Source organism: Cryptomeria japonica, chromosome 2, assembly GCF_030272615.1.
Source record: "Cryptomeria japonica chromosome 2, Sugi_1.0, whole genome shotgun sequence".
NCBI lineage: Eukaryota > Viridiplantae > Streptophyta > Pinopsida > Cupressales > Cupressaceae > Cryptomeria > Cryptomeria japonica.
The window spans coordinates 422,593,915-422,617,625 of NC_081406.1; the positions used below are offsets into that span (position 1 = coordinate 422,593,915).

At 38.0% G+C, this 23,711-nt stretch overlaps 1 protein-coding gene across 7 annotated transcripts in view; it reads left to right on the top strand.

Moving 5' to 3' along the window:
- Positions 1-384: 384 nt before the first annotated feature.
- Positions 385-23,711, top strand: part of LOC131062010 (uncharacterized) — a 205,811-nt gene continuing 182,484 nt past the window's right edge. For 2 of the 7 annotated variants that reach the window (XR_009110641.2, XM_057995857.2), the window contains exons 1-3: positions 386-539; positions 605-703; positions 794-858. Coding sequence is in view for 6 of the 7 variants with exons in the window: in XM_057995857.2 (XP_057851840.1) it covers positions 471-539; positions 605-703; positions 794-858 (233 nt within the window). In the remaining variant the exon portion in view is untranslated. Of the gene's footprint in view, positions 540-604; positions 704-793; positions 859-23,711 lie in introns of all 7 variants that reach the window. The other 5 variants (XM_057995858.2, XM_057995861.2, XM_057995863.1 and 2 more) reach the window with 5 other exon arrangements.

Consider the following 23,711-nt stretch of genomic DNA (forward strand, 5'->3'; position numbering starts at 1 on the left):
CCTATGGGACAGCCTGCCCAATCTGAATCGATTTTTGAAGATCAGATCTTTGCCTATATAAGTGGATGATGAGTGCTCCTAGCTTCTCAATATATTCCTCGCTGAATAAATTATACCATGTGCTAGCATTTAAGATATTGACAAACTTTTCCCACCTGTGTTTAAGTGCTTCACACTACAAGATAAAATATTGAAAAACAGGCAAACTCTTTGTTTGAGATCTCTTTTGGCCTTTTCCACCACCCTTCGAAATTGGTAAGAGTTGGTTATATGTAACTGCTAATTTAATCATCACTACATAGTTTAAAAACCATTGTCGTGTAGCTGCTTCTATTAACTTGAAACTAAGTGAGCTCAGATTAATTTAGGTCTGATTATCTATTTTATTTGTTTGATTGTTTCATTCGACTCATAAAAATAATAGCTGGGTGCGTTTAATTACCAGGTGAGGGCTAAACAAGGCAGTTAGCATGGCGAAGGAGAGGGGAGTGGACATAGAGTTGAAGCTGAGCAGAGGTAGTCGCATCTATCGTCCACAGGTAATACACATTTTGCTTTAATTACTTCATTTCTCTCAACTTATCTAAACATGGAATGCATCCAGGAAATCCTTGCGGGAATGGTGGTGATAAATAATTGGGCGTCGAAATACATTTCTCATCAGGGAATCCGTGTGATTGTAGATGGTCGTGTTAATTTGCAGGTGCCAAATTCCTGTTCTTTCCTCTTAACTCTGCATCCTTCTCTTCTTTGGCGTGGGGTTGATTTTAATTTGTAAATCGTTGCTTGGCAGCTCAGGGCAGGAACTATTGGAGTAATTGAGTCACTTTATAACTCTATAAAACCGCTTCCCATTATGTAAGCATCCATATCATAGAATTCCGTCGAGCAGGCTTGAAATATATAGGTTGCTTCTACAATTTCTTCTCTCTTCGCTGTTTGTTATTTTCATCAAAATAAGATCCTTCACTATTAATTTAAGTGCACAATGGCTCAATGGTAGAGAAACGCAGTATACACATGGGAGCTTCTACATTCCCCTTGTTAACTGGTTTATTTAAAATAATATATGGCAAACCCAGAGAAATGTCACAAACATTGACTATTGTATTCCAACCAGTTATATATAAAAACAACAAAATCTGGTAGAGCTGTTATAACTAACCACCCAAACCCGAACCCGAACTCAAATTTATAACTGACCTGTTCACCATCTGTTTGCCAAATAAATGCTAATTTACTGATTACATTTTCCAATATTTCTAACACCCCATGAATATTTAATTTGTTCAATTTGTTCTTGGGGAATCTTCAATTCCAAAACCTCACATTGATAGTCAGAAGAGGCCAACATTAGAAGAGACTGAACAACTACAAGATCTCAGTGATCAAAGCATTCCAAAGAAGTAAAATATTATGGCAGCTCAAAGTCCAACTGCCTCCATTTTGATCTCAAAGGAATTATTTCCACAAGGCACCCCTCTAGTTTTTAGTTTGACCAATATTGCAAGTACTAGTACTGTTTTTCCATTCAGGCATTCAGTTGTTAGGGAATCCAAGGTTTTGATTACAACATTTTCAATGCTGATATGAAAAAAAAAGAGATATGTATAAGGAAGAGAAGAAGCAATTGTTAGAGCATGTTGTTGTAACTTCAGAGCTTGCAGCAACCAGGGTAATTTTTACGTTTAACCCTAATAAAGAAACCATGGGGTACACAATTTTTGTGCCTAGAAATAACAATAAACTAGTGCATCAGATGGATCCATATGAATATGAGGTGAGCATTGTCCAAATGGATTTTCAGGAATAAAAAATATTGACAAAATCAATGTATCAAAAAGGAACAATCAAGTGGTGTACTAACAAATGGATTTTTGTGCCCAGAGTTAACAATAAACTAGTGTATCAGATGGATCTATTTGAATATGAGGTGAGCACTGTCCAAATGGATTTTTCAGGAATGAAAAATACTAACAAAATCAATGTATCAAAAAGGAACAACCAAGTGGTGTACCGAGAAATGGATTTTTGTGCCCAAAGTTAACAATAAGCTAGTGCATTAGATGGATCCATTTGAATATGAGGTAAGCACTATCCAAATGGATTTTTCAGGAATGAAAAATATTGACAAAATCAATGTATCAAAAAGGAACAACCAAGTGGTGTACATGTCATTGCTAAAGCAAGAGAGCCAAATTCAATTGTAGACTCAAATAGAAAAGCTGAAGGCAAACCTAGCAAATGAGAAAGCATGAAGGAAAGTAGAAAATAACAAGAGTAAGGATTTAGAGAATAGGATAACAAAATTTGGCTCTACATCTCCAAGCCAAAAGAATGATGAGGCATAGGTGGAACTGAGTAACCTCAAAGCAAAGTTAAATGAAATGAAGAAGAATAATGAAAATGAACGAGTCTGAAGAAACAAATTAGAACAAAACTTGGCACAAGCCAATGCCGAATTGGACCAAGCCAAGAAAAAGAAGGTCAATTGCAAATTGACAATGTGGATTTGAGATAGGCCAATGAAAAATTGACTGCAGTCTTAAAGAAAGAACATGAGGTAAATGAGTCTTATACAAAAAGACTATCTGTAGCATGTATTCAGACAATAAGGCATATGAAAAAAATGATTTGGGAGAAAATAATGCAGGGGACCGATCAATTGTTTCAATTTCTTTTCTTGTTTCTCAATCTGAAAGAACATAATAAGAAGCTCAATCAATATGTTATGGACAGCAAATATTTGAAATCATGAGAGAAAATGGCTAATCAAATTTTGTAAAGACTTTACACATGCAGTGATAGTGAATTGGCATCCAAAGGAATTCCAAACTGCATTTATGCCTCAATAAAGGTATCAAATCTGATTTTGAAATGTTCCAATCCAGGTGAAACTGAGGAATTTTTAGTGAAGGTTGGAAAAAAGTTGTGGGACCTACATGAAAAAGTTGGATTTTTCACACAATTTGGTTTGCACAACCTTTTGACACATTTCAAAGATACATTGGCAATGAACCTTTAAAGAACAAGGAGGAGGAGAAGATGAGGAATGATTTGGACCAAATTCCTTTGAAGGTAGATGAGGCAAAAGTTTTGGATTCTATCAAATCTTAGATATCATTGATTGAATTATTGATTTGTGCATTCAAGTCAAGTTTCACTTTCAGTTATGAATTGTCAACAAATTTGCAAGTCAAATATAATAAGTTAGAACAACTTGCAACTCCATAAATTGAACAGTGGAGCATGCTACAAAAGCTAATTGGACAATCCAACAATTATCAGGGGCCAGAAATGTAATTTGTAAATTTGTTAATTTAAAATAGATATTGTAATTTTTAAATTAGAAATGCTTCTATGTATTCATTATTTGAAAAAGTCAATACAAAATTGAATTTTTTTTTTGTTATTTTTTTTATATTAAATATCAGGTAACCAACATACAGAGTATATAAGCATGATATCAAAATTACAAGATCATCGGAGATGTCCTAGTAAGCTGCAAACAACTCCATATAGTCATGGGTAACCAAAGCCTACCTCAATTACATCAAAACCAAAATGGTATAAAGATTATACACATTAGTTTTCAAAAAGAACAAAACAGCTAGAAATGAAAAAAGCCATCTTGAGAGCTGCTGTTAACAATAATATCTGTCCATGCCACCTAGCCCAGCAGGTCTTCTCTCCACACAAGTTCTCTTCCATCCTGTATCTAGTCCAGATATGGATGAACAACGACCTCAGCCACTGGCATGATCACCTCCTGATGATGTGCCTCTCTTCCCTTTACTTCATTGAGTTCTCTCATGAAATTGTGCAGGGCAATCTCAAAAGATGCTCTGTCCACATCCTGTCTAGTCCACGAGAATCCATGGGAAACTTCCCATTTGAACACCCTCACAAAACCATCTTGCATCAGATTTCCAAACTTTCTATTTGACATCTTCATCGCCACAGTAACTTGCACACAAATATTTCTCATAATGAGTCTTAGTAAGTGTCCTACCAATAATGTTAAACACACTATCATTCCTAAGTTTCCATATAATCCAAAGAATATCAGCTAAAAGAGTAGACCAAAAGAAATTGCTATCTTTCTTAAGCTTAGGAACAAAACAACAAAGAATGTCTTCAACATCAATGTTACAATTAACACCAAGGCCAAACATATACCAAATCTCTTTAGCAAAAAAACTAAGTTACCAATTTGGGTACGGATTCGCGGGTTCGACAATATTTTTTTCTTGGGTACCGGTACGGGTACGTCCGTACATATATATATATATATTTAATTTTTTATATATATGTTTTGATGCATTTCATGCATCATAAGGGGCAAAATTAGGGTTTAGATGTTAAAAAATATTAAAAAGGGTGTTTTTTTTTTTTTTTTTTGTGTTTTTTATGACCCGTGGCCCCATTTTTGGGAACCCATGGGCCTTGGTTCTCCTAGGTCCGCCTGGGTTCTCCCTGGGTTCCTCCCGGGTCCTGCCCAGGTGTCTGAGTTCTCTGTGGGTCCTTCGTGGCAGGACCCACAGAGAACCCAACCACCTAGGCAGGACTTGGGAGGAAACCAGGGAGAACCCGGGGAGAACTAGGACCGGTCAAGAACCAGGACCCGGACCTAGCCCATTTTGCCAAGAACCGATATACAATCAAAGAACAAATGGTATATTGTCTTAGGAAGTCTGCAAAAAGAGCACAGATTAAAGTCTCTATGAGGCTTCTTAATAGGCAATCTATTAAGGATAAATGGCCACAGAAAAAAATGCTGTTTAGGTTCAATAGGCTTGCGCCAAAGGCGCTCACACACTCTCTGCCAGCCAGCCAAGTCAAGGTTACAGGTCCAAGTGTTGCACAAATGCTCAAGAATGTCATTACTCTTTGCAAGAATGTAGTGTCCCCTTTTTTGGAGAGGAATTGATTAACTAATTTAATTAGTTAAGTTGTCCAGATTATTATTATTTTTCATGGATAGCTTAATTAATTATTTTAATTAATAATATTAAGTTAATTATTTATAAAGCTATCAAATAAATTAAAAATTAAAAAATGACTTTATATTTAATTAATTTAATAAAGTGACTAATTAATTATTATATCATAAAAGTCACTTCTAGAAGCTTCTGGTTGTTGGGGTGAAAAAAGTATTAAAGGAGATCAAGATGAGCTTCAAGGAGCTGGGGATCTTGATTTTGATTTTGATTGGATGTTGTAGAACCGAGAGGTGTCTGCAGACTTTGGTCTTTGGGAACGAAAACTCCCATAGATGGCATAACTGAGGGAGTGGAAGACCTTCCGAGGGGTTGCTGTTGAGAGAGGGAGACAAATCGGTCTTCCTAAGTGTACTTATCAAGTTTGTCATATTTCCATGGTGGATGGGTTCATGCTATTATCAGATTTTCAGATTGAAGGCCCATAGCATATTGATTCTGATTGGAGTAGTAAGGCGATTCTATTAGAGGACATTTTGAAGAAGATTTGTGAGTTGCTGTTGTAAATTTGCAGGTCTGAGACAAGTTTGTATTTCACCTCATAACCCATGATTTGGATCAGATCTCATCAAGAAGACATCAAATCTTCCTACAAAGGTCAGCGATATTTTTGGAGGAATTAGGCAATTCATCTAGAGGCAATTTGGAGGTGTTTTTTGTGGAGGAATCAGTGATATATCAGTCTGAGGCAAAATCGTGTCAGTCAGCCTATACCTTCGATTTTGCTCATATCTCACATGTTTGGCATCAAATCTCCTCAATAAGAATAGCGCTACATTGGTGAAGGGAAGGCGATCATCTTAGAAGAAGATTGGAGGACTTGCAGCTGTCATTCATGAATGTATCAGACCTCAATTAGCAGCAGCAGGGGCGATTTGTTAAGAAGGACAAATTGACTCATTGGATGCTCCATAGTCCATGATATTGCTTGCTTCTTCCAGGCGCTAAACCCTAGGTTCTTTTGGCATTGTTAATTCATTGTAATCTCAGTGTGAATGCATGAGTCCATAGCTGTCACTTGTCCTCAGAAAACCTGAAAGTGTTCATCATTGAAGGTCTATGTGTTCTGATCATAATGCTGTCAATGTAATGTCCTATTTGAGCATCATATGAAATAAGAAAGGAAGGAGTATTTGGTTGCATCATCATTCATGATTTTCTGAGGTCGTATGTCAATTGTTTGTCATAATGTCAGCTAGCTGTAACTTCATGTTTGTGGACCTAATCTGATATGATATATCATAAGATAGTTGTATATGCATTACTAGTAAACATTCAATCAATAATTGTCATTTGTAGTTGTTAAATCATGAGAAATACATGTGTGACAACCTTCATATCAGACTGAGAATTTCTGAGACACTCTGTTAGCATAACACACACATCTCAGAATAGCATAACACGCAGTTGGACAGTGAAATATTCCTTGTCTTCAGTCATTTCAGTACAAGGGATATTTCAAAGAATGCTATAGATGGTTCTGGCTTTAACAACAAGGATGGCTGTACCGTCAATCCAGGATAGGGCAGAAACACAAAAAGGTCTAACATCGCAGGAAATGGGCAAAGGGAGAGAGGAACAGGCTGCTTTCAACACAGAAAAGGTTCTACTATGAGTCACCGGGACACCATATCTATTCATAATATCCTACCACGAGAGCATATGTCCATTCTCAAAAATATCATTAAAGGTTTTTATGCCTTTCGCTGCCCATGCTTTTGCTTCGCATCCTTGTAGTAGAGCTGAAGGCTTGTCTTTGTGCCTCAAGTTCCACCATATAGATCTGTTACCCCATAACTTCTTGTCTTCATTAAACACACCCTTGTGAGCAATAAGATGCCTCACATTGTCCCAAGCTTTCCATTTTGATTTAAATATGACCGAGCCTAAGGGGATAAACTGAGAAAAGACCAGAGACAAGATCACAAAGCGGGAGCCCTTTCCATGAGGGCCCTTGTTTGGGGATTGAATTAGAGATGTTGTGCCTTACCAACACCTTCAGGGGCTCATCACCTTGAAATGCCTGAAAAATCCATTTTGCTGCAAGAGCAATCCCTTGTAATCTCAAGTCCTTCAACCCAAGATCCCCCTTGGATTTGCTCATAGTGCACCATTTCCATCTAACCACATGTCTTTTAAAGCCTCCTTTATCATCAGACCACAAAAAGTCCCTGATTAACTTTTGGATGAAGGAGAATTGATAATTACTAAACAACTAGGCAAAGGAATAGTAGATATTATAGGAAGACAAGATCTTCTGACATATTTGGAACCTTCCAGCCAGAGAGAGGTAGTGCCTGTTCTAGTTCCTCAACTTCTTATCAATCTTGGCCTTAACCCACTCGCACATCTCCTTGACGTTAGGGCCGAGGGCAAAGGGGATGCCCAGGTATCTAACTTGATGACTGAGACCTCCCCACAGTAATGGAATCTATTGAACCATATAGGCAGATGGGGGTCCCAACCAAGCAAGGTTGATTTAGGCAGAGAAACCTTACTACCAGAAGCCATACAAAAGATGACAAGTTTAACCATTAGGGCATCAAAATTGTTTTCCTCCAACCCCACCATGATTGTAGTGTCATCTGCAAACTGTATGCTCAAAAGCTCTTCAACATTAGGCAATCTGACACCCTTTACTTTTGTGGACAGCAAGCTATCTCTCATCAAGTAGAACATTGCATCAACAACAATCACATAAAGGGTATGAGCTAGAGCACAACCCTGTCTAATGGATTTGGAAATGGGGAAACTACCTGATCTGAGTCAATTGACTTCAACACACGGCAAGGCATCATTCATGAGAATCTTAACCACCTTGCAAATTTTTTTGGGAAAACCTAATCTTTCTAGCATTATGAGAATGAAGCTCCATTCAATCCTGTCATAAGCCTTTTCGAAATCAAACAACATCAGAGACACATTCTGTTTAGATTTTTGAGCCCAATGCATTGCCTCCCAACGAGTGAGAAGGTTCTCCAAAATGTATCTTCCTTTAACAAACCCTGTCTGCATATTGTTAACCACCTTCGATAGGATACCTTCCAGCCTTTTGGCTAGAACTTTAGCCATAATCTTATAGGAGACATTGAGCAAGGTAATGGGCCTTCAATTCTTGATGAGGGATTTGCCCCCTTCCTTGGGAATGAGTTTGATCACTCCACTATTAATGCCCTTACCCAACGTCCCTTTATCAATTGCTTCCTTGTAGATTAGTAGAAGGTCTTCTCCTATCTAGCTACAATTTTTCTTATAAAATTCCATTGGCAACTCATCAAGGTCGGGAGCCTTATCATTCTTAAGATCCTGCATGGCATTATGTATTTCATCCAGAGAAACTTCTTTGTCTAAAGCAGCAACCTCTTCCTCACTAACTTTCTTGGGAATGATAGAGCTGACCCTCCTAGCATCCTCCTAACTAGGACTACTATCCTTTGAAGTAAACAAATGTTGGTAAAATTTGGTAAAAGCCTAAAGCCTTTAAAATGCCCTCCTGGTCTGAAATATTCAAACCACCATCACAAATACTATCAATTTGCTCTCTAGCCTTCTTATTCCTAATAAAGTGGGAGAAAAACTTAGAACCTTTGTCACCTTGCTCAAGCCACGTGAGCCTTGCCCTAGTTCTAGCTCCCCGAATCTTCACATTTTGAAGCTTTCTTAAATCATCCTTGGCAATTTTGAGATTATCAACTGCTTCCATATTACCAGGCTGCAATTGGAGGGTATCTTCAGTAGAAACAAGCCTGTTATGCATCTCAGACTCCAACCTTCTTGCATCCTTAGCTTTCTTTCTTCCTACAGTCTAGAAAAGGATCTTTCAGCTCTGAATATTCCGACTCCATCTATCCATAGCACCATTCAGCCTAAGATTCCCAAAATTAAATTGCCTAATAATGTATGAGGCACAAACAACATCCTCATTATCTAGCAGCCTAGTGTTAAGGGCAAAATACTCCTTCATAATAGGAGGCAATGGGGGGGCAGCCTTAAGAAGAAAGGTGGCATGAATGGGGTTATGATCAAATAGAGTGTAAGGGACCACCTTCACACTACAACCACTGCCATCCCTCTTTACACAAATCCAGTCCTTATTGTAGTAAAATCTGTCCAATCTGCTATAAATCCTATTGTTCCCTTGCTGAAAATTGCACCAAGTGTGCCGAATATCATTGTGTTCAGCTTTCTTGCCAGGCAGAGGGTCAGGCAGCCTGAGCTTATTAATCCATCTAAACCCAACAAATTTCTTATTAGGCTTCCATTCAAATTTAAGTCCCCTTGCCTTATCTTGAGGGTGTTCCACCATGTTGAAATGACCATTGATGATTCAAGGGACTGCCTCCAGCTGGGCTAACCAATTCCAAAGCTCCACTTGCTCTCTATGATCATTAGGAGCATAAACAAAAGCAATCCCAAATTCTTTTTCCTTGTATTGCAAAATAATCCATACTACTCTATTACACGGAGAGCAACCCCATCTCTTAACAAACTTGGCCCACTTGTTGCAAATTAAATTGGCGGCCCCACCTTTCCCTTTAGGGTGCTTTGTAAAGAAATGCTTTGAGTCCCTCCATATACATTTCAGGTTAATATCAAGAGAGAATTGAACAAATTTAATCTCCTGAAGCAAAAGGATATCAACATTCTTTTTCATCTTCAAGAACCTCTTAACCACATACTTTCTGTTCGAGGACTCCAATCCCCTTACATTCCAAGAAACACAATTGAGATCCATCAAAATGTTAAGGGGAGATGTCCATTGGTGTCCTAAACGTTTTATAACATCTGGGCAAGTGAGAGCTTTGTGGAGGTCTGTCAAACTTTTTAGAGGTGGGATCCATTAGGTCTACCTTTCTTTTTCTTGAATTCAACCATTTGATCTGCCCCAAGATGGGGGGTTACAGGTTTCTTACCGGCCTTGACATGCCTCTTCTTTTTAGTTTTGGCCTTGCTAGAACCAATTTCTATCATGACATCCTCTAAATCATCCATCATAGCAACTCCTTTGTAGGGGACTATTGCCCACTTATCAATCTCTTTAGAGCAAATCTTACCACAATCAACTTCCTTCTCCCCTACTCCAACCGCTAACTCCCTATCTGTAATGTCCCCAACTAGGGATTACCTAAATTTCGTCCTAAATTAGTAAATCCATAATATAGTTTATCATTTTTTTCAAATTATGAGAGTGACTTAATCTATTCATTCAATAAACTTATGAATTGACGAATAAATACATGGATTAATAGCACATATATTACAAAGAATGATAAACATGTCTTTCTACCTATAACCAATCATGGTTTAGTTTGGTAGGAAAGCCTTGAGAGGGTACTTGCAAACTGCTCAACCCAACTAAGCTCAAGAGCAAGCAGCGTCCTACTATGACAACTCACCTCTTGGCCCACAAGAGGTAGGAACGTCCCACTATGGCCATTCCATCCCTTGGGGTGGCCTACTTAGCTTGGGAGAACCGGTAAACTGCAATTCCCTAACATACTTCCTCCATTCATTCCTTTGATTGATTACAAGATAAGACACGCATATATAAATAATCTAAGAAAATATAATCAAGTATATATATATAAATCTATTATCCTTATTCTAATTTGAATATATATATATAAAATTATATTACCAATATATTTGGTAATTACCTACTATATAAATTATTAACACCACTTCTACCTATTGTGGCTGTAAAAGAAGACAGATCTAACATGCATCAGATCTGGTCTGCCACAGTAATGAAATTAAATATGAATGTCATCGTGTTGCAGTTTATATTAATAGTATTATTAAATTCTGCATAATAACATTATCAGGCTTGATATATTAAGCATATCCCCTATGCATACCACCAAGAACAAGGATATCACTGCCTGTAATTAATAACAGTTCTAATCTGATCTGATCGATGTTTTTCAGATTATCTTTGTTTTTCTTCCCCTTCTCCATTCCCATTTTCTTTTTACATATATACTTTCTGAATGTCATATACCTTTGGATAGATACCACTGAAAGGGCACATCCTTTCTTTACCAAGGTAATCTTTACTAACAAATCTGTCTTTTATTAATTAACATTTGAATTGATATTGTTTTACTAATCTCACACCTCTTGGATGATCATGTGTTTTATTATTATTTTATTGGGATAGTTGCAGCACTTGGTAATGATCGCACCTTCTATATGGTCTTCACCAAGTTGAATCTCTTGTCTTAACGGAGGCTGCCATAGTTTATTTTCCAACAAATCCTATCATTTTTTTTATTGTGTCTTAACATTAATTAATTTCTTCTTTAAGTGTTCGCTGGCCACTATGGAATTAGTATAGTAAACAATTCATAATGAATATGCACCTCTTCATATTTTTTAATCTCTGTCCTTCCTCACTTATGTTGGGCTGCGACCCTTATATAGAGGATCGTGAGAATTAGATTGTTTATGAATTAAATTTAATATATATAAATTATGTTTATGATATAAAACATTAAGATGTAATATTATAAGATAAAAATATACTATAAGACATTAAGATGTAATATTATAAGATAAAAATATACTATAAGACATTAAGATGTAATATTATAAGATAAAAATATACTATAAGGTTCATCACATTAATAATAAATATCAATGAATATTAACTAGAAAATAATAGTTTTCAAATAATTTTATTATTGATAATTATCATATTGATTTAAGTTATATATATAATGGCCAAGGAGGGGACATGACACTATCTACCCTTCCAAGGGTATGAGTGCTGTCACATCCAGCATCGTCTACAACATGGACAGGCTTGGTGGGGGGTCTGAAAGGGCGGATACTTGAAGGCTTAGCACTGAGAATAACATCAGTCAAAGGGACATTTGGATCAAAAGCTTTCTTGATAACAAAAACTCCTCATTTGAGTCCTTGCTCATCCTATCCAGAGCATAACAAGAATCAACTGAAGAACCAACAAGAGTCTCCCCCTTAGCAGGCACCTCATCACTTCTACCAGGGTTGGAGGCCATGCTGCCCATGGCTCCACTCACATCCTTGCCAGAGAGGTAGGGATGAGGGGAGACCATTTTTGTTATTTGGGTTGGGTTTTACAAAATTAGTTAAGTTTATATTTCTCATATGTCATGACAACTATTTGTAAAATAAATAAGATGACATTGGCTATAATTATATTGAGATCCAAACTTGAGAACAAATAATAATTTATGCTATTATGGAAATATTATTATATATGTTGTTGTGACACATAAAATTACAATTACAATAGACATTGGAGGAAGAATTTGTTTAGTTCCAAACTCTCGCTAGGCTTTGGGCATGATTACCACTTTCTCCACGACATTGCCATAGCTTCCCATCAAATGTTCAATTGAATAAAGCTTGTCCAATGTAGGATTTAGCACATCCAAGTTTATAATGCCATAATTATGAATTTTGTGAGATGAGCGACAAATTTTAAGGAAAAAATCAGTCCTCCACTATGAATATTTCTACAACTTCCCTTCTACAGTCAAAATAGGAGGCATCTCATCTAGGAGTACTGGCATTTCTTGATATTCCTTAGCACTACAATTAACAAGTAATGATAAAAATTAAGAGCTTGGAGACTAGGTCTCAACTCATCAAATTCTGCAATAATTTGTGAAATGTAATTGAGATTATCAACATCAAATTTTGCATGATCGAGCAAGATTTTTAAAAATTTAACTCGAGGAGACCAACGTTTTTGGTAGCATCTCAATCTCATTTGTGCCCTTTCATGGTTTTTGCTTGTATTCATCAATGTTTTATAACACTCCCAAAATTTTTCAGCACTGTCAAGGATGCAGGATGTCACGTGGTTTTGCAGATTTTGAATCAACTCACTTAAAACATATTGATCTGACAGTGACACTGTCGAGAGGGAATCAAAAGAGAGTGAAAGTGACACCACCTTATTATACTCAAGCAAATCACTTACTTTTTTCTCTCCATCATCTTTTGACCTTTTTTAGCCTCCCTGCTCGTTTTGAGCTCATCTTTCAACCTTTCTACTTCCTCAAGAATGGATGTATTTATGGAACATGATTGTGAGAATTCCAATTATGTCATATTTGAGGAATCCTTTGTCAATATGTGCTCGCATATTGTTACTAGGACCCACCATATGAATATGTGATAGACCCATTTTGATGGTAGGCCCGCTTTCGTGAACATGCAATAGACTTAAGCAATGCGATCCAATAAAAACAACCCTACACGTGTTCCATGGACCAATATCGAAGCTTCGCACTTTCGCATTGCTGAGGTGGGGCTGCTTTAAGGAACTAGCGATAAAGAGGCTTTGCACGATGAAACAAAGAGTTGTCAATTGGCAAAAGTCAAGACTGAGAGTGGGGACCTGTTGTGACCATTCCACACATCGCCCCATTGCAAATGGGGACCCTTGCTTTTTACTTTTTAGGGTTTGTTTTCTGGGTCTTTTAGGGTTTTGTCAGTTGGCTTTTGCATTTTTGAGTGCTGTCGGGGAGATCAATAGGATAGCAAGTCCGGCTTGAGTGAAGTCCTGATCCTGAAATTTGGCTAAGTCTGAAAATCCTGATCCTGAAATTTGGCTAAGTCTGGAATGTCCTGATCCTGAAATTTGACTAAGTCTGGAAACTGAAAAACCTCAAAAAACTAGATTTTGCAATATAACTCCTGGAGGTCTGAAACCACTCTCAAACATCCTGAAAGTATATATGGAATATAACTTAAACATTTCCTTCTATCTTTCTTCTTTCTTATACTTAAATGTTATATTCCATAAAAATTATCCTGATAGAGAGTTCAAAAAGTCAAATTTCGCTTCTGTCCTTCACTGAGGATCCAGAGCGAATTTCGCTCCTGTCCCTCTCCAAGGGACCAAGACGAAGCACTCCTGTCCCTCACCAAGGGTCCAAGGCGAAAAGGCTTTTTTTGAGTCATTCCTGACCTTGTTTGGTCAAATTGGAACATCAAAGGCATGGTGAAGGACGAAATGAGCATGATAGAGCATCCAGACTTGACAATGAAATGATGAAGTTTTTGCCTAGAAGGTCAAATTCGCTCCTATCCCTCACTGAAGGACCAGAGCGATTTTCTTTATATGCACAATTTTAGACCTTTTTTGGACACTAACTTTTATTCATAGCATGAAGTAAGATGATATCTTCCTTAGCCAAGACATTTCATGGTGAAAAGTGAAGCATTTTGGCCTAGAAGACAAAATTCGCTCCTGTCCCTCACTGAAGGACTGGAGCTTGAATTCCAAATTTGCATTATCCTTGCAAGATTTAAGTGATTTCGCGATTTGAAGAGGTCAAGGGAAGTATGTTTTGCCCATTGAATATAACTTGAGTAGGCCACAAGGAAGAAAATCAACCCAAATGGCAATAGGCGCTCCTGTCCCTCTCCAAGGGACCAGAGCGATTTTCTCACAAGACAAATTTCTGGCAAAGGTAAAGCAAGTTTCATGTTTGAGATGAATGAAGGGAGGCATAATCGGTCCATTGAAGATAATTTTGAAAGTTAGCAAAACATAAGTGAGCTCATAATTGCCTAGGGCGCTCCTGTCCCTCACCAAGGGACCAGAGCGAAATCTTCAAAATGCCTAAGTGCCTAACATTTTGAAATGCTATTTCTTGTTGCCAGGACTCAAGATGAAGTGGGGAGTGATGTTCTACGTCTAGAAAGTAATTCGAGGTTGATATGATCAAGAGTTTGTGCAATGAACCAAAAGTCGCTCCTGTCCCTCACCAAGGGACCAGGGCGAAAATGCCTTAAGGCAAGCTCCTTCCAAAGATCACATGAATTGAACTTAAAGTTCCAGATAAAATGCCATTTTGAACGTCAAGGATGAGGTTTTGAACGTAAAAAATGAAGGATGGAGGACAAAAATGCAGGAGCGCTCCTGTCCCTCTCCAAGGGACCAGAGCGAAGTTATCAACATTCATTATTTTTGCCTTATTTTAGCAAATCGCACTAGATGCCAAGTTCGCCCAAAAACTTCGAAATATTTTTAATTTTTTTAATTAAATTGGCATTTAATGAAAAGCGCATAGCATTTAATAATTAATTTTGAGCCTTGGAAAATCGTTTTTTAATTATTAATTGAGGCATTTCGAAATTAATTATTATTAAATTAAAATTTAAAAAGGGAGCGCTTGAGGTATCATTTTTATTATTTTATTAAGTCGGCCTTCTCCTTTTATTAATCTTTGTTTATTTTTTCCACCAAGTCGGCCTATGGGAAAATGAAGTGGTGAGCGCCTATATAATAGAGGTGTGTTGAGCGATTTTAATCAAATCATCGGCCTATGGGAAAATGAAGTGGTGAGCGCCTATATAATAGAGGTGTGTTGAGCGATTTTAATCAAATCATTCACTCATTATTTCAAGTGCGATTTGGAGGGCAAAGAAGAGGTGCGAAATCTAGCTTGTGTGGAGCGAATTTCTACCAAGTGTGGAGACTAAGGAAGGCGAAATTCATCTTGAAGGCTATTGGAGAGGTGTATTTCTTGCTAGTTTGGAGGATAATTTCCAGATTTTTGAAGACATTTGAAGGCGAATTTCCAGATTTTTGAAGAGGAAGGTGGAGTTCTTTTCCAAGCTAAAGGAGGTGCATTTTATCCAAGGGAGAGCTTTGATCTACACTTTGCCTAGCAAAATTCATCTATTTTTACATCATTTCTTAGAGTTAATTCTCAAGAGGAGGTATGGCGAAATCATCTTGACACCCTTATTCAAGGTTTGATTTTTTAGACATTTTTTGGAAAAATCTAAGTATTACATGGTTAATTAGGAAATGATAACTCAAGATTTATCATGAAGTTTCCTAATTAAAATCTTGAATCTTCCTTTTAAAGTTTAATTTTTAGATTTCAAGATATATTACTAATTTTGAAATGTTGTGTAGGTATCAAGATGGCGACTCCCAAGCTCGAAGGATCTACAAGTCGGAAGGCTCTCCTCAAGGAAAATCAGGCCAGATCAAGGACGGTCTCCTCCAAGGACGATCAAGCAAGGACAAGGGCGACCTCCTCCAGCCTAGCATCGACAAGGACGGCCTTCTTTGGACTAACGTCATCAAGGGCGACTTCTCCAATCCAGTATTCCAAGGCGAGGTACATCAATCATCCTGCACATCAAGGACACAAGAAGTTAGAACAAGGGTCCGTTGAAGAAGCAGATAGTTCCAGATGAATTAATTAAAGCTAGCTTCTCAACAACATCAAGTTGAATATTTACCAAGTTACAAGTGTCAGACGAGATGGCATCCTAGTCATCACTTCTCCAGACAGTGTGGTCCACCTCAACATTTCTAGATTCAATGTACCTAACTCATGGAAGGTGGCACAAACTCCGATGTACCTACCCCAGCTATCCATTGGTGGAATTTTCTAGAGAGGACATGTGTCCAAGCAATACAATTTTATCATTGGTCAAGCATTAAATGTTATGTAATGGTTGTAACAAACTCTAATTAGGGTTTTCATTGTTGAATCTTGGCCGTTGATCTCGAATTGATCTAAGCCATCGAATTGTATTGAGGGCACTATATAAGCCCTGACATTTCATTTTGTAAAGGGGATAGTTATAGTTAGAAATAGTTGGAAGCAGTTAGCAGATAGAGAGTAGTTAGAAGGTGATTAGCTAGTTGATAGAATAGCAATTAGAGTAGAGTAGAGAGAGAAGGCAAAGATTGTTGCCAAGATGTTGTTGTAAAAGACTTGTAACTTCATTGAAGAAATGGTGAAATTTATGGGTCGATTCGACAATTTGCATGGTCTCTATACTTCTCGTATTTGATTTCATGTGATTAGATGAGTGGAAGAAATGTGCTTGATTGATGGTGGAATTTGTATATCCATACTACTAGCAGTTTGTTGATTGCAGATTTGCCTTGTGTAGTCAACTGGAATCATTCAGCTTAAGCTTAACTTCAATTGTCGCTTCTTCATTGATATGCATCAACCTGATGGTGTCTATGCATGCAGGGATGATTTGAACATCATAAAGCTTTCCTTCGAAGATCGCACTAACCTTGTGGAGATGTTCCTGTGATGTCAAAACAAGACTTAGTTAGAATTTCATCAAAGATCATTCATTGCTCTTACATTCTTAGTGTTAGGATTAGATCCTTTCCTCACCCTCCTCTTTTTTTCCTTTTTTTTCAAAGCTAGTAAGAGCCTGTGTTCCGGCAATATTCAAAGCAGATCAGACGTTCAATCATCAAATGTAAGTCCCCTTGTGATTCCAGCAAATCACATCATACCACAAAGAGCTTATCCACACGTAGAGACCCTACATACAAGAACCTTGGAGTCATCCTGATTGATCCTTTTTCGCGATATCTTCAGCAATCAGAGGCTTTACTCAAGAGAGGATAAGGTACCTTTAGGTATTTTATTCTGTGTTTGATAGTGTACAAAATACACGTCAACAGGACCACAATATTAGGATTTACTTAAATGACACATACATTTGTATGCTTAACTTAAATAACACATCATCATAAACATACTACAATAATATTATCAATTCTCATAAAACACATCCAATATTGATGCCAATACAAAAAGAATGGTGATACGAACAATCCTGAATTAAATTTTCAGGTATAACCATAGGAATCATTCACAAATATGTGTTAGAGTGCAAATGTGAGAGGCATTACAAATGTATTTGTTTTGATGACAAAATATCAATGTATTTGTATTGATGGTGAAATATCAATGTATTTGTCTTGATGATAAAACTATCATTGTATTTGTTTTGGTGAAGAAACTTTTGATTTATTTTCTTTGATAGCATGTGATCTAATATCAATTTATTTGTTTTGCTATATATATTTATTGCTGTATGAATATTAGATGGTCCTGAAAATAGCGGTATTTGTATCAGACATTGTATCTGTATCCATATCTGTGTCCATATAACCTTTGTCAAAGCACATGAAAAAGAATCATAAGTCTACTAGTTCACTGCTCCTCATCAAAGCCTAGAAAAGGCAAACCAAAAATAGGAACACCATATTATGTATAAAGCATTGAACATGAAAGCCAAAATCGATCGGAAAAAATGGAAAGCCATCTACTCTACTGAAATTGCTTCTCAAGCAATATACCCAATCTCTAAGAAAGAAAATAACTAGAGATGAGAACGAGCCTCCATCCTTCTAGTGGGCCCTCCTGATAGGACCTAAAATTATGTTTTGCAAATTTTTGGTCACTTGGTAATTTTTGTTCATCTCTGATTATTTTGGCTCTCTATTTTGTGTTTTGTGCTTGGGTTTAGGGTTTTTCTGCATCTCGGGTTAAACCTTTGTTGAAGTCCTTGAGCTGTTCTAATTCTGCGTTATCTTTTTCCACTTAAAGTTGAGGGTTGTGTCGTCGTCGGCGGGGCCGTTTCTATATCCTAAGATGTGCGAACCTATTTTCTTATGCGGGTCCCTTTTATTTTTCCAATGGGCGTGTTATATTTTTCCCAAGTCTGAACCTTATGTTTGTTCATGCCGATCACTTTATTCTAAAGGTTGAATTACTAAAGATTCATAAATCTGCACGTGTATTAAATGGACGGTGATGTTGTAATCGTAGTTAAAAAGACGCTCGATGGTTAAGCGGCTAAGGTTGGCAGTCACCATGGCATAAAAATAACATCCGAGCAGATTGGACGGTCCTTGCGACCTCGTGGTCGAAGTTGCAAGGAGGATAATTATCGCGGCATCGCGAGATGATGCCATGTGTCCTGGACCGGCCTAGGTGAGTTGATGATGCGATGGCGGTAAGTTGGATGTGCTACGTCATGCTTCTGGAGGGCCCGCTTGCCACATTGGAGGGTCAATGTTAGATTGATTGGTTTGGTTCGTGAGATTTGCCAGCGTGAAAGATGATCGACGGTTGGGTTTTAAACTTTTTTCAAATACAAGTTAGAGCCGTTTCTTTACTCGCGTGAATAGTTATGGCAGATATGACAGCGATTTTTCGTTCCAGAAGGCAATGAAATGTTTTCTCAGCTGTTTTGAATCGCCAAAGTATTCAAAAGAGATCGAAGAGTGTTTTTTCGGAGTCGAGGGAGATTTCGACAACTTTTTCGCAGTACAAAATTCGGGTTTTCTGGTGTAATCAAAGCAGTACGTTCGTCTGAGCTTTTTCATCTGTTTGAAGCAATTGATGCTATGAATTCTGCAAAAAATTGTAGGAAAAGAGTTTTAATTGTTCTAGGGTTAGAAGCTAGACAGAGAAAGGTGAAATTTGCTTGAATTACTGTTGCAATTTAAATTTTGTGTTAGCCCTAGTCTTTTCCTTCCCAATTTGAAGCTATAGTAGAAAACCCTAGTTCAAAAGATGGCACCCCATAGAAATTACTCAGGATAGACAAAATACCTGAAGAGAAATCTTTATGACGATTTCTTAGACCAATTAAAGCCTTCAACGAATGATAGGTATCAGGGGCAAAGATTAGTTCATGGTAAAACCCTAGGTGAAGGGTTAATTGATCAAGCATATTACTTAACAGATGCTAAAGTACCAATGACTGGGTTAGAGATGTTCAAATTATGGTATGGACAGAGAAATCTGCATTCCCCACTTTCAAATGCTTGGCAATATGATTTGGGCAAAGTGGTAGTGCCAAATGTGTTCATGGATGTTGACCTTCTTAAGGCTGTTGCAGATAGATATGACCCTGTTTCGAGGGTTGTGAGAGGAAATGAGGGAGAAGTTTTGTTATCAATCAGGAGAGAAGATTTCTAAGAGATCTTCGACTTGTATGAACCCTCTGCTACTCTGGTACAGATTAATTTGGATGAGATAAAAACAGACTATTATAGAATGAAGGGTTTCATCAGGACTAACATTCTTCCAGCTCATCTGGCAAAAGCAGGAACGATAACATACCACATTGGTTCTAGTTCACAGGAGCCTTTTCCCATTGGTGCCTTTGCTCCCTATCTTCAGGTTACCTTTTTCTCTCTGTGTCAGATATTAGGTTTTCATCCTATTACGGTTACGCCACCTGACTATATGCATGTGGCGATACAGACTCAACATCCATACTTTATAGTAGTTTTTGATTTCGCCCCATACCTTGAAGGAAAGATTCATGGAGGGTTGCAGGATATCAAGAATAGCGTTCTTGGCACTCATTTCTACTGGTATTCCCTACTCATGCACATGTTCCCGTATAGGAACGCAGATTATTTTGAAGGCACTATGAATCTCAGAAGAACAATTAACAATGATGAGGTGCTAGTGCAGCTGTGGAGCACATATATGTCTTGGGATAGGCATGAGGCTAGTTTTGTAAGGTTTGACACCAATTTTGCTTCCAGGTTAAGGCAAAGACTAATAGTAAACCCACCAAGGATTCCAGTACAGTTGCATGATTTTATAAGGCCTAAGGAAAGGTTGCCACTTTTGAGAATAGAGCATAATTCGGGGGATATCATCCCTTATCCTGTCAGTACGGTAATAAGAGTTTATGGTTTCCCTGGTGAGCCACATGTATTACCTTTCAATATCCCTTTGAGATTGGGTTTGCCGAAGTAATTTGGCAAATAGGATGCTACATGACAAGGAGTTGAAGGGGAAAGGCAAGGGAACCATCTTTCCTGATTACACTGTTATCCCATATTTTGTGATTATGTAATGTTCCTTGACTGTACGGTACGGTATTGGCAAGTTCGTATGGTGTGAAATGTTCCTGGCCGTATGGTAGTGTACTGACAAGTGCGTACAGAGTGAAGCAGAGGGAGTTGCCGTACGATGAAGAGGCCGTACGACGGTGTGAGGATGGAGTGGCCGTACTGTGGTGTGGGATGGAGTGACCGTATGGTGAAGAGGTCGTACGGTGGTGTGGGGATGGAGTGGCCGTACGGGAAGAGATCGTACGATGGTGTGAGGGAGGAGTGGCCGTACGGTGAAGCCGTACTTGTGGAGGGGTCTGCCGTGTGGTACGATGGTTCAATGGATTACCTTCGGTTTCACGGATTGATCTTCTGCGCGCTTATCAAGTATTGAGCTCTGAGTGATAGGAATCCTTTAACATGCATGTATACCAGAAAGGAGGTCCGTTGCCCCATGATCACAATTTCCCTGAAGACATAATAAGGAATGAATTTGATTTTATGATTCAGGATTGGAGGAAGGAGAAATGGATAGTTTTTAGAAAGCTATGGGCTATCGTGCAGAAAATGGATCCAAGCTATGATCGATTGAGAAATTTTGTTCCATTCTCTGCTAAAATGGAATTTGTGATGAATAATTTTGATGAGTTAATTCTAGCATTAAAGGAGAAGATGGCCAAACTTGAAGAAATCCATGGCCTGCAGGTGGAAAGACTAAATGTACAAAAGCCTACGCCCATAACACCAAAAGAGGCATCCTTAATTCATCAGATGAGAATGAGACCACCAGGCCCACGGATGTAATATTCCCTCTTATTTTTTTTTGGATTTCAAGCACAACATTACAATGCACCCGTTAAAGTTAGGAAATATAATTCCAATGCCACTGAAAGGTAACCCTTCCACTTTCTGATCACCAAGAGCTCAATGTGGGAAGGTGAGAGCATACGGTGACAAGGGGTTCGTTAGCTTTCTAATCCGCTGGAAATTACAACGCAATTACAAAATTGGGCGGCAAGCCAGCCCCTTCCACTTTTCAGTGGGATGAAGAACACAAACTTGGCGGTAAACCAGCCAAGGCAACAAAGCATAATAGAACCAAATCACTCTACCGCTTATGCAGCGGGAAGGCTTTTAAATGAAACTATCACTCAACCGCATATCTCAGCAGGAGGACAATATCACTCAACCACTTGCTCAGTGGGAGGACAAAACTGAATTACAAACATATAGGCGGCTGAGCCATCCTCTTCCACTTGTTCAGCGGGAAATACAACATAGAATGAATTGGTCAGTACTACTGAATCAATTCTTACAATGATAGAAATGTGAAAGGAGGTAGAGTGAAATACATATCTTATGAATTCACTAACACATTCTAACCAATAATATTACTTGCTGTTCTAAAATCAAATACAAGGAAAACACAGAACCAGCCATCCCGAAACCCACTAAATTGCTTGTAACTCACTCAAAACCCCATAGAATCATGCCAAATTAGAAGCAAATGAAGTGTATGACATAAGCAAACAAAACAATACCTCAAAACTGCAACTGAAGAGCACCAACAGCAATGCATGCATCCCAATGCAATTCTGGAAATGGCGTTTTTGCTGAATAGTTCGATTTGCAACTAAAAATTGGAGAGTTCTCCAAATGCCACGCCAATATAGGAGACTTATCGTCTCTCCGGTACGCTTCCAACGAGCCCTCACCCAGAATGATGCATTCAACACACCGGCAACTACGAGTAACATACACTTTCAGCCGGCACACACCAGCAACACCAAAAAACCAGCAGCACACAAATCTTCACCAACACACCCAAAAATCACCAAAAAGCTCACAACTACGCACCACAACTAGGAGGGATGTCTCACACTCGAAACCGGAAGGAAGGATCTAGGAGGTAATCACCCTCGAAGAATGTCTGGAGTCATTTCGACAACTTAACAATATATTTTCTCTGGATACCAAAATGAGAGCTCAAGTCCACTTATTTATAACTTTTTGCCAACCAAATTCAAATTCAAATGCACTCCAAATACGCCCAAACCAAATGCCATTCCATTTCATCCACATTTAGCATTGCATTTCATTTCATTTCATTTCCTTGCACAAGTTCGCCCAATTCATATTCACCCAAAATTGCCCTTTTTAATAAATATAAGTGTCATAAAATAAAGTATGAAGTGGGCGCCCAACTATGACTTCCAAATAAAAATATTACTAAGGCAAGGCAGTATACTTAGAAAATTGCCCCATTTGCCTTGAGTTATAATTTACTTATTAACACCATGACAACCCCCTTGAAGTCATATGCAAATTTCGCCCAAATAGACTTGGGATAAAATTAATATTTTCTCCCTTCCTAAGTCATCCGTCCATAAAATAATCAAATATTAATACCTCATGCCTAAGGTATTAATATATTAAAATACCTTCTCAAATATTGATTATTGCCAAATTGAGCTAGAGACTGAAGTGCTGGAAATCACCAAAACTGAACTGAGTTGGGGCTCTGAACTGAACTGCCAAAAATAGTCATCTGAGCTTAAGATGCAAAATCCTTGCCAAGAATAGCACCAAAAAATGCTGGAAGACCAATTGCTCAAACTGACCTGCCGGAAATAGCCATCTGAACAGGCCAGCTGACATCCTACTAAAAATAGTACTTACTAAAAATAGCATACTGCTAAAAATAGTAAGTGTTTCCAAAGTGATTTTAACCACATTCTGAGCAGCCGTCGCACTTACTAAAAATCGTAAGTCAAGAAAAAGTCACCTGATGCAGATGCATGTCGAACCATCCTGAAGCTCTCTGAAAACCCAGAAGGAATCTAGAATCCAAACTGTCAAACTCCCACATATACCCCCTAAAAACACCAAAGAATCTTCCTAGAAAATAGGAAACCCTAATTCTCCTTTCCAAATAGCCTACAAGTCTTAGGAATAGGCCAATGGACCACTGAATGCACATCACTGAGAAGGGGACATTACAACGGATTCCTCCACCTCAAAGAACATATGGTTTGGAAGAGCACAGACCCACTTATGAGCCTTCTCAAAAG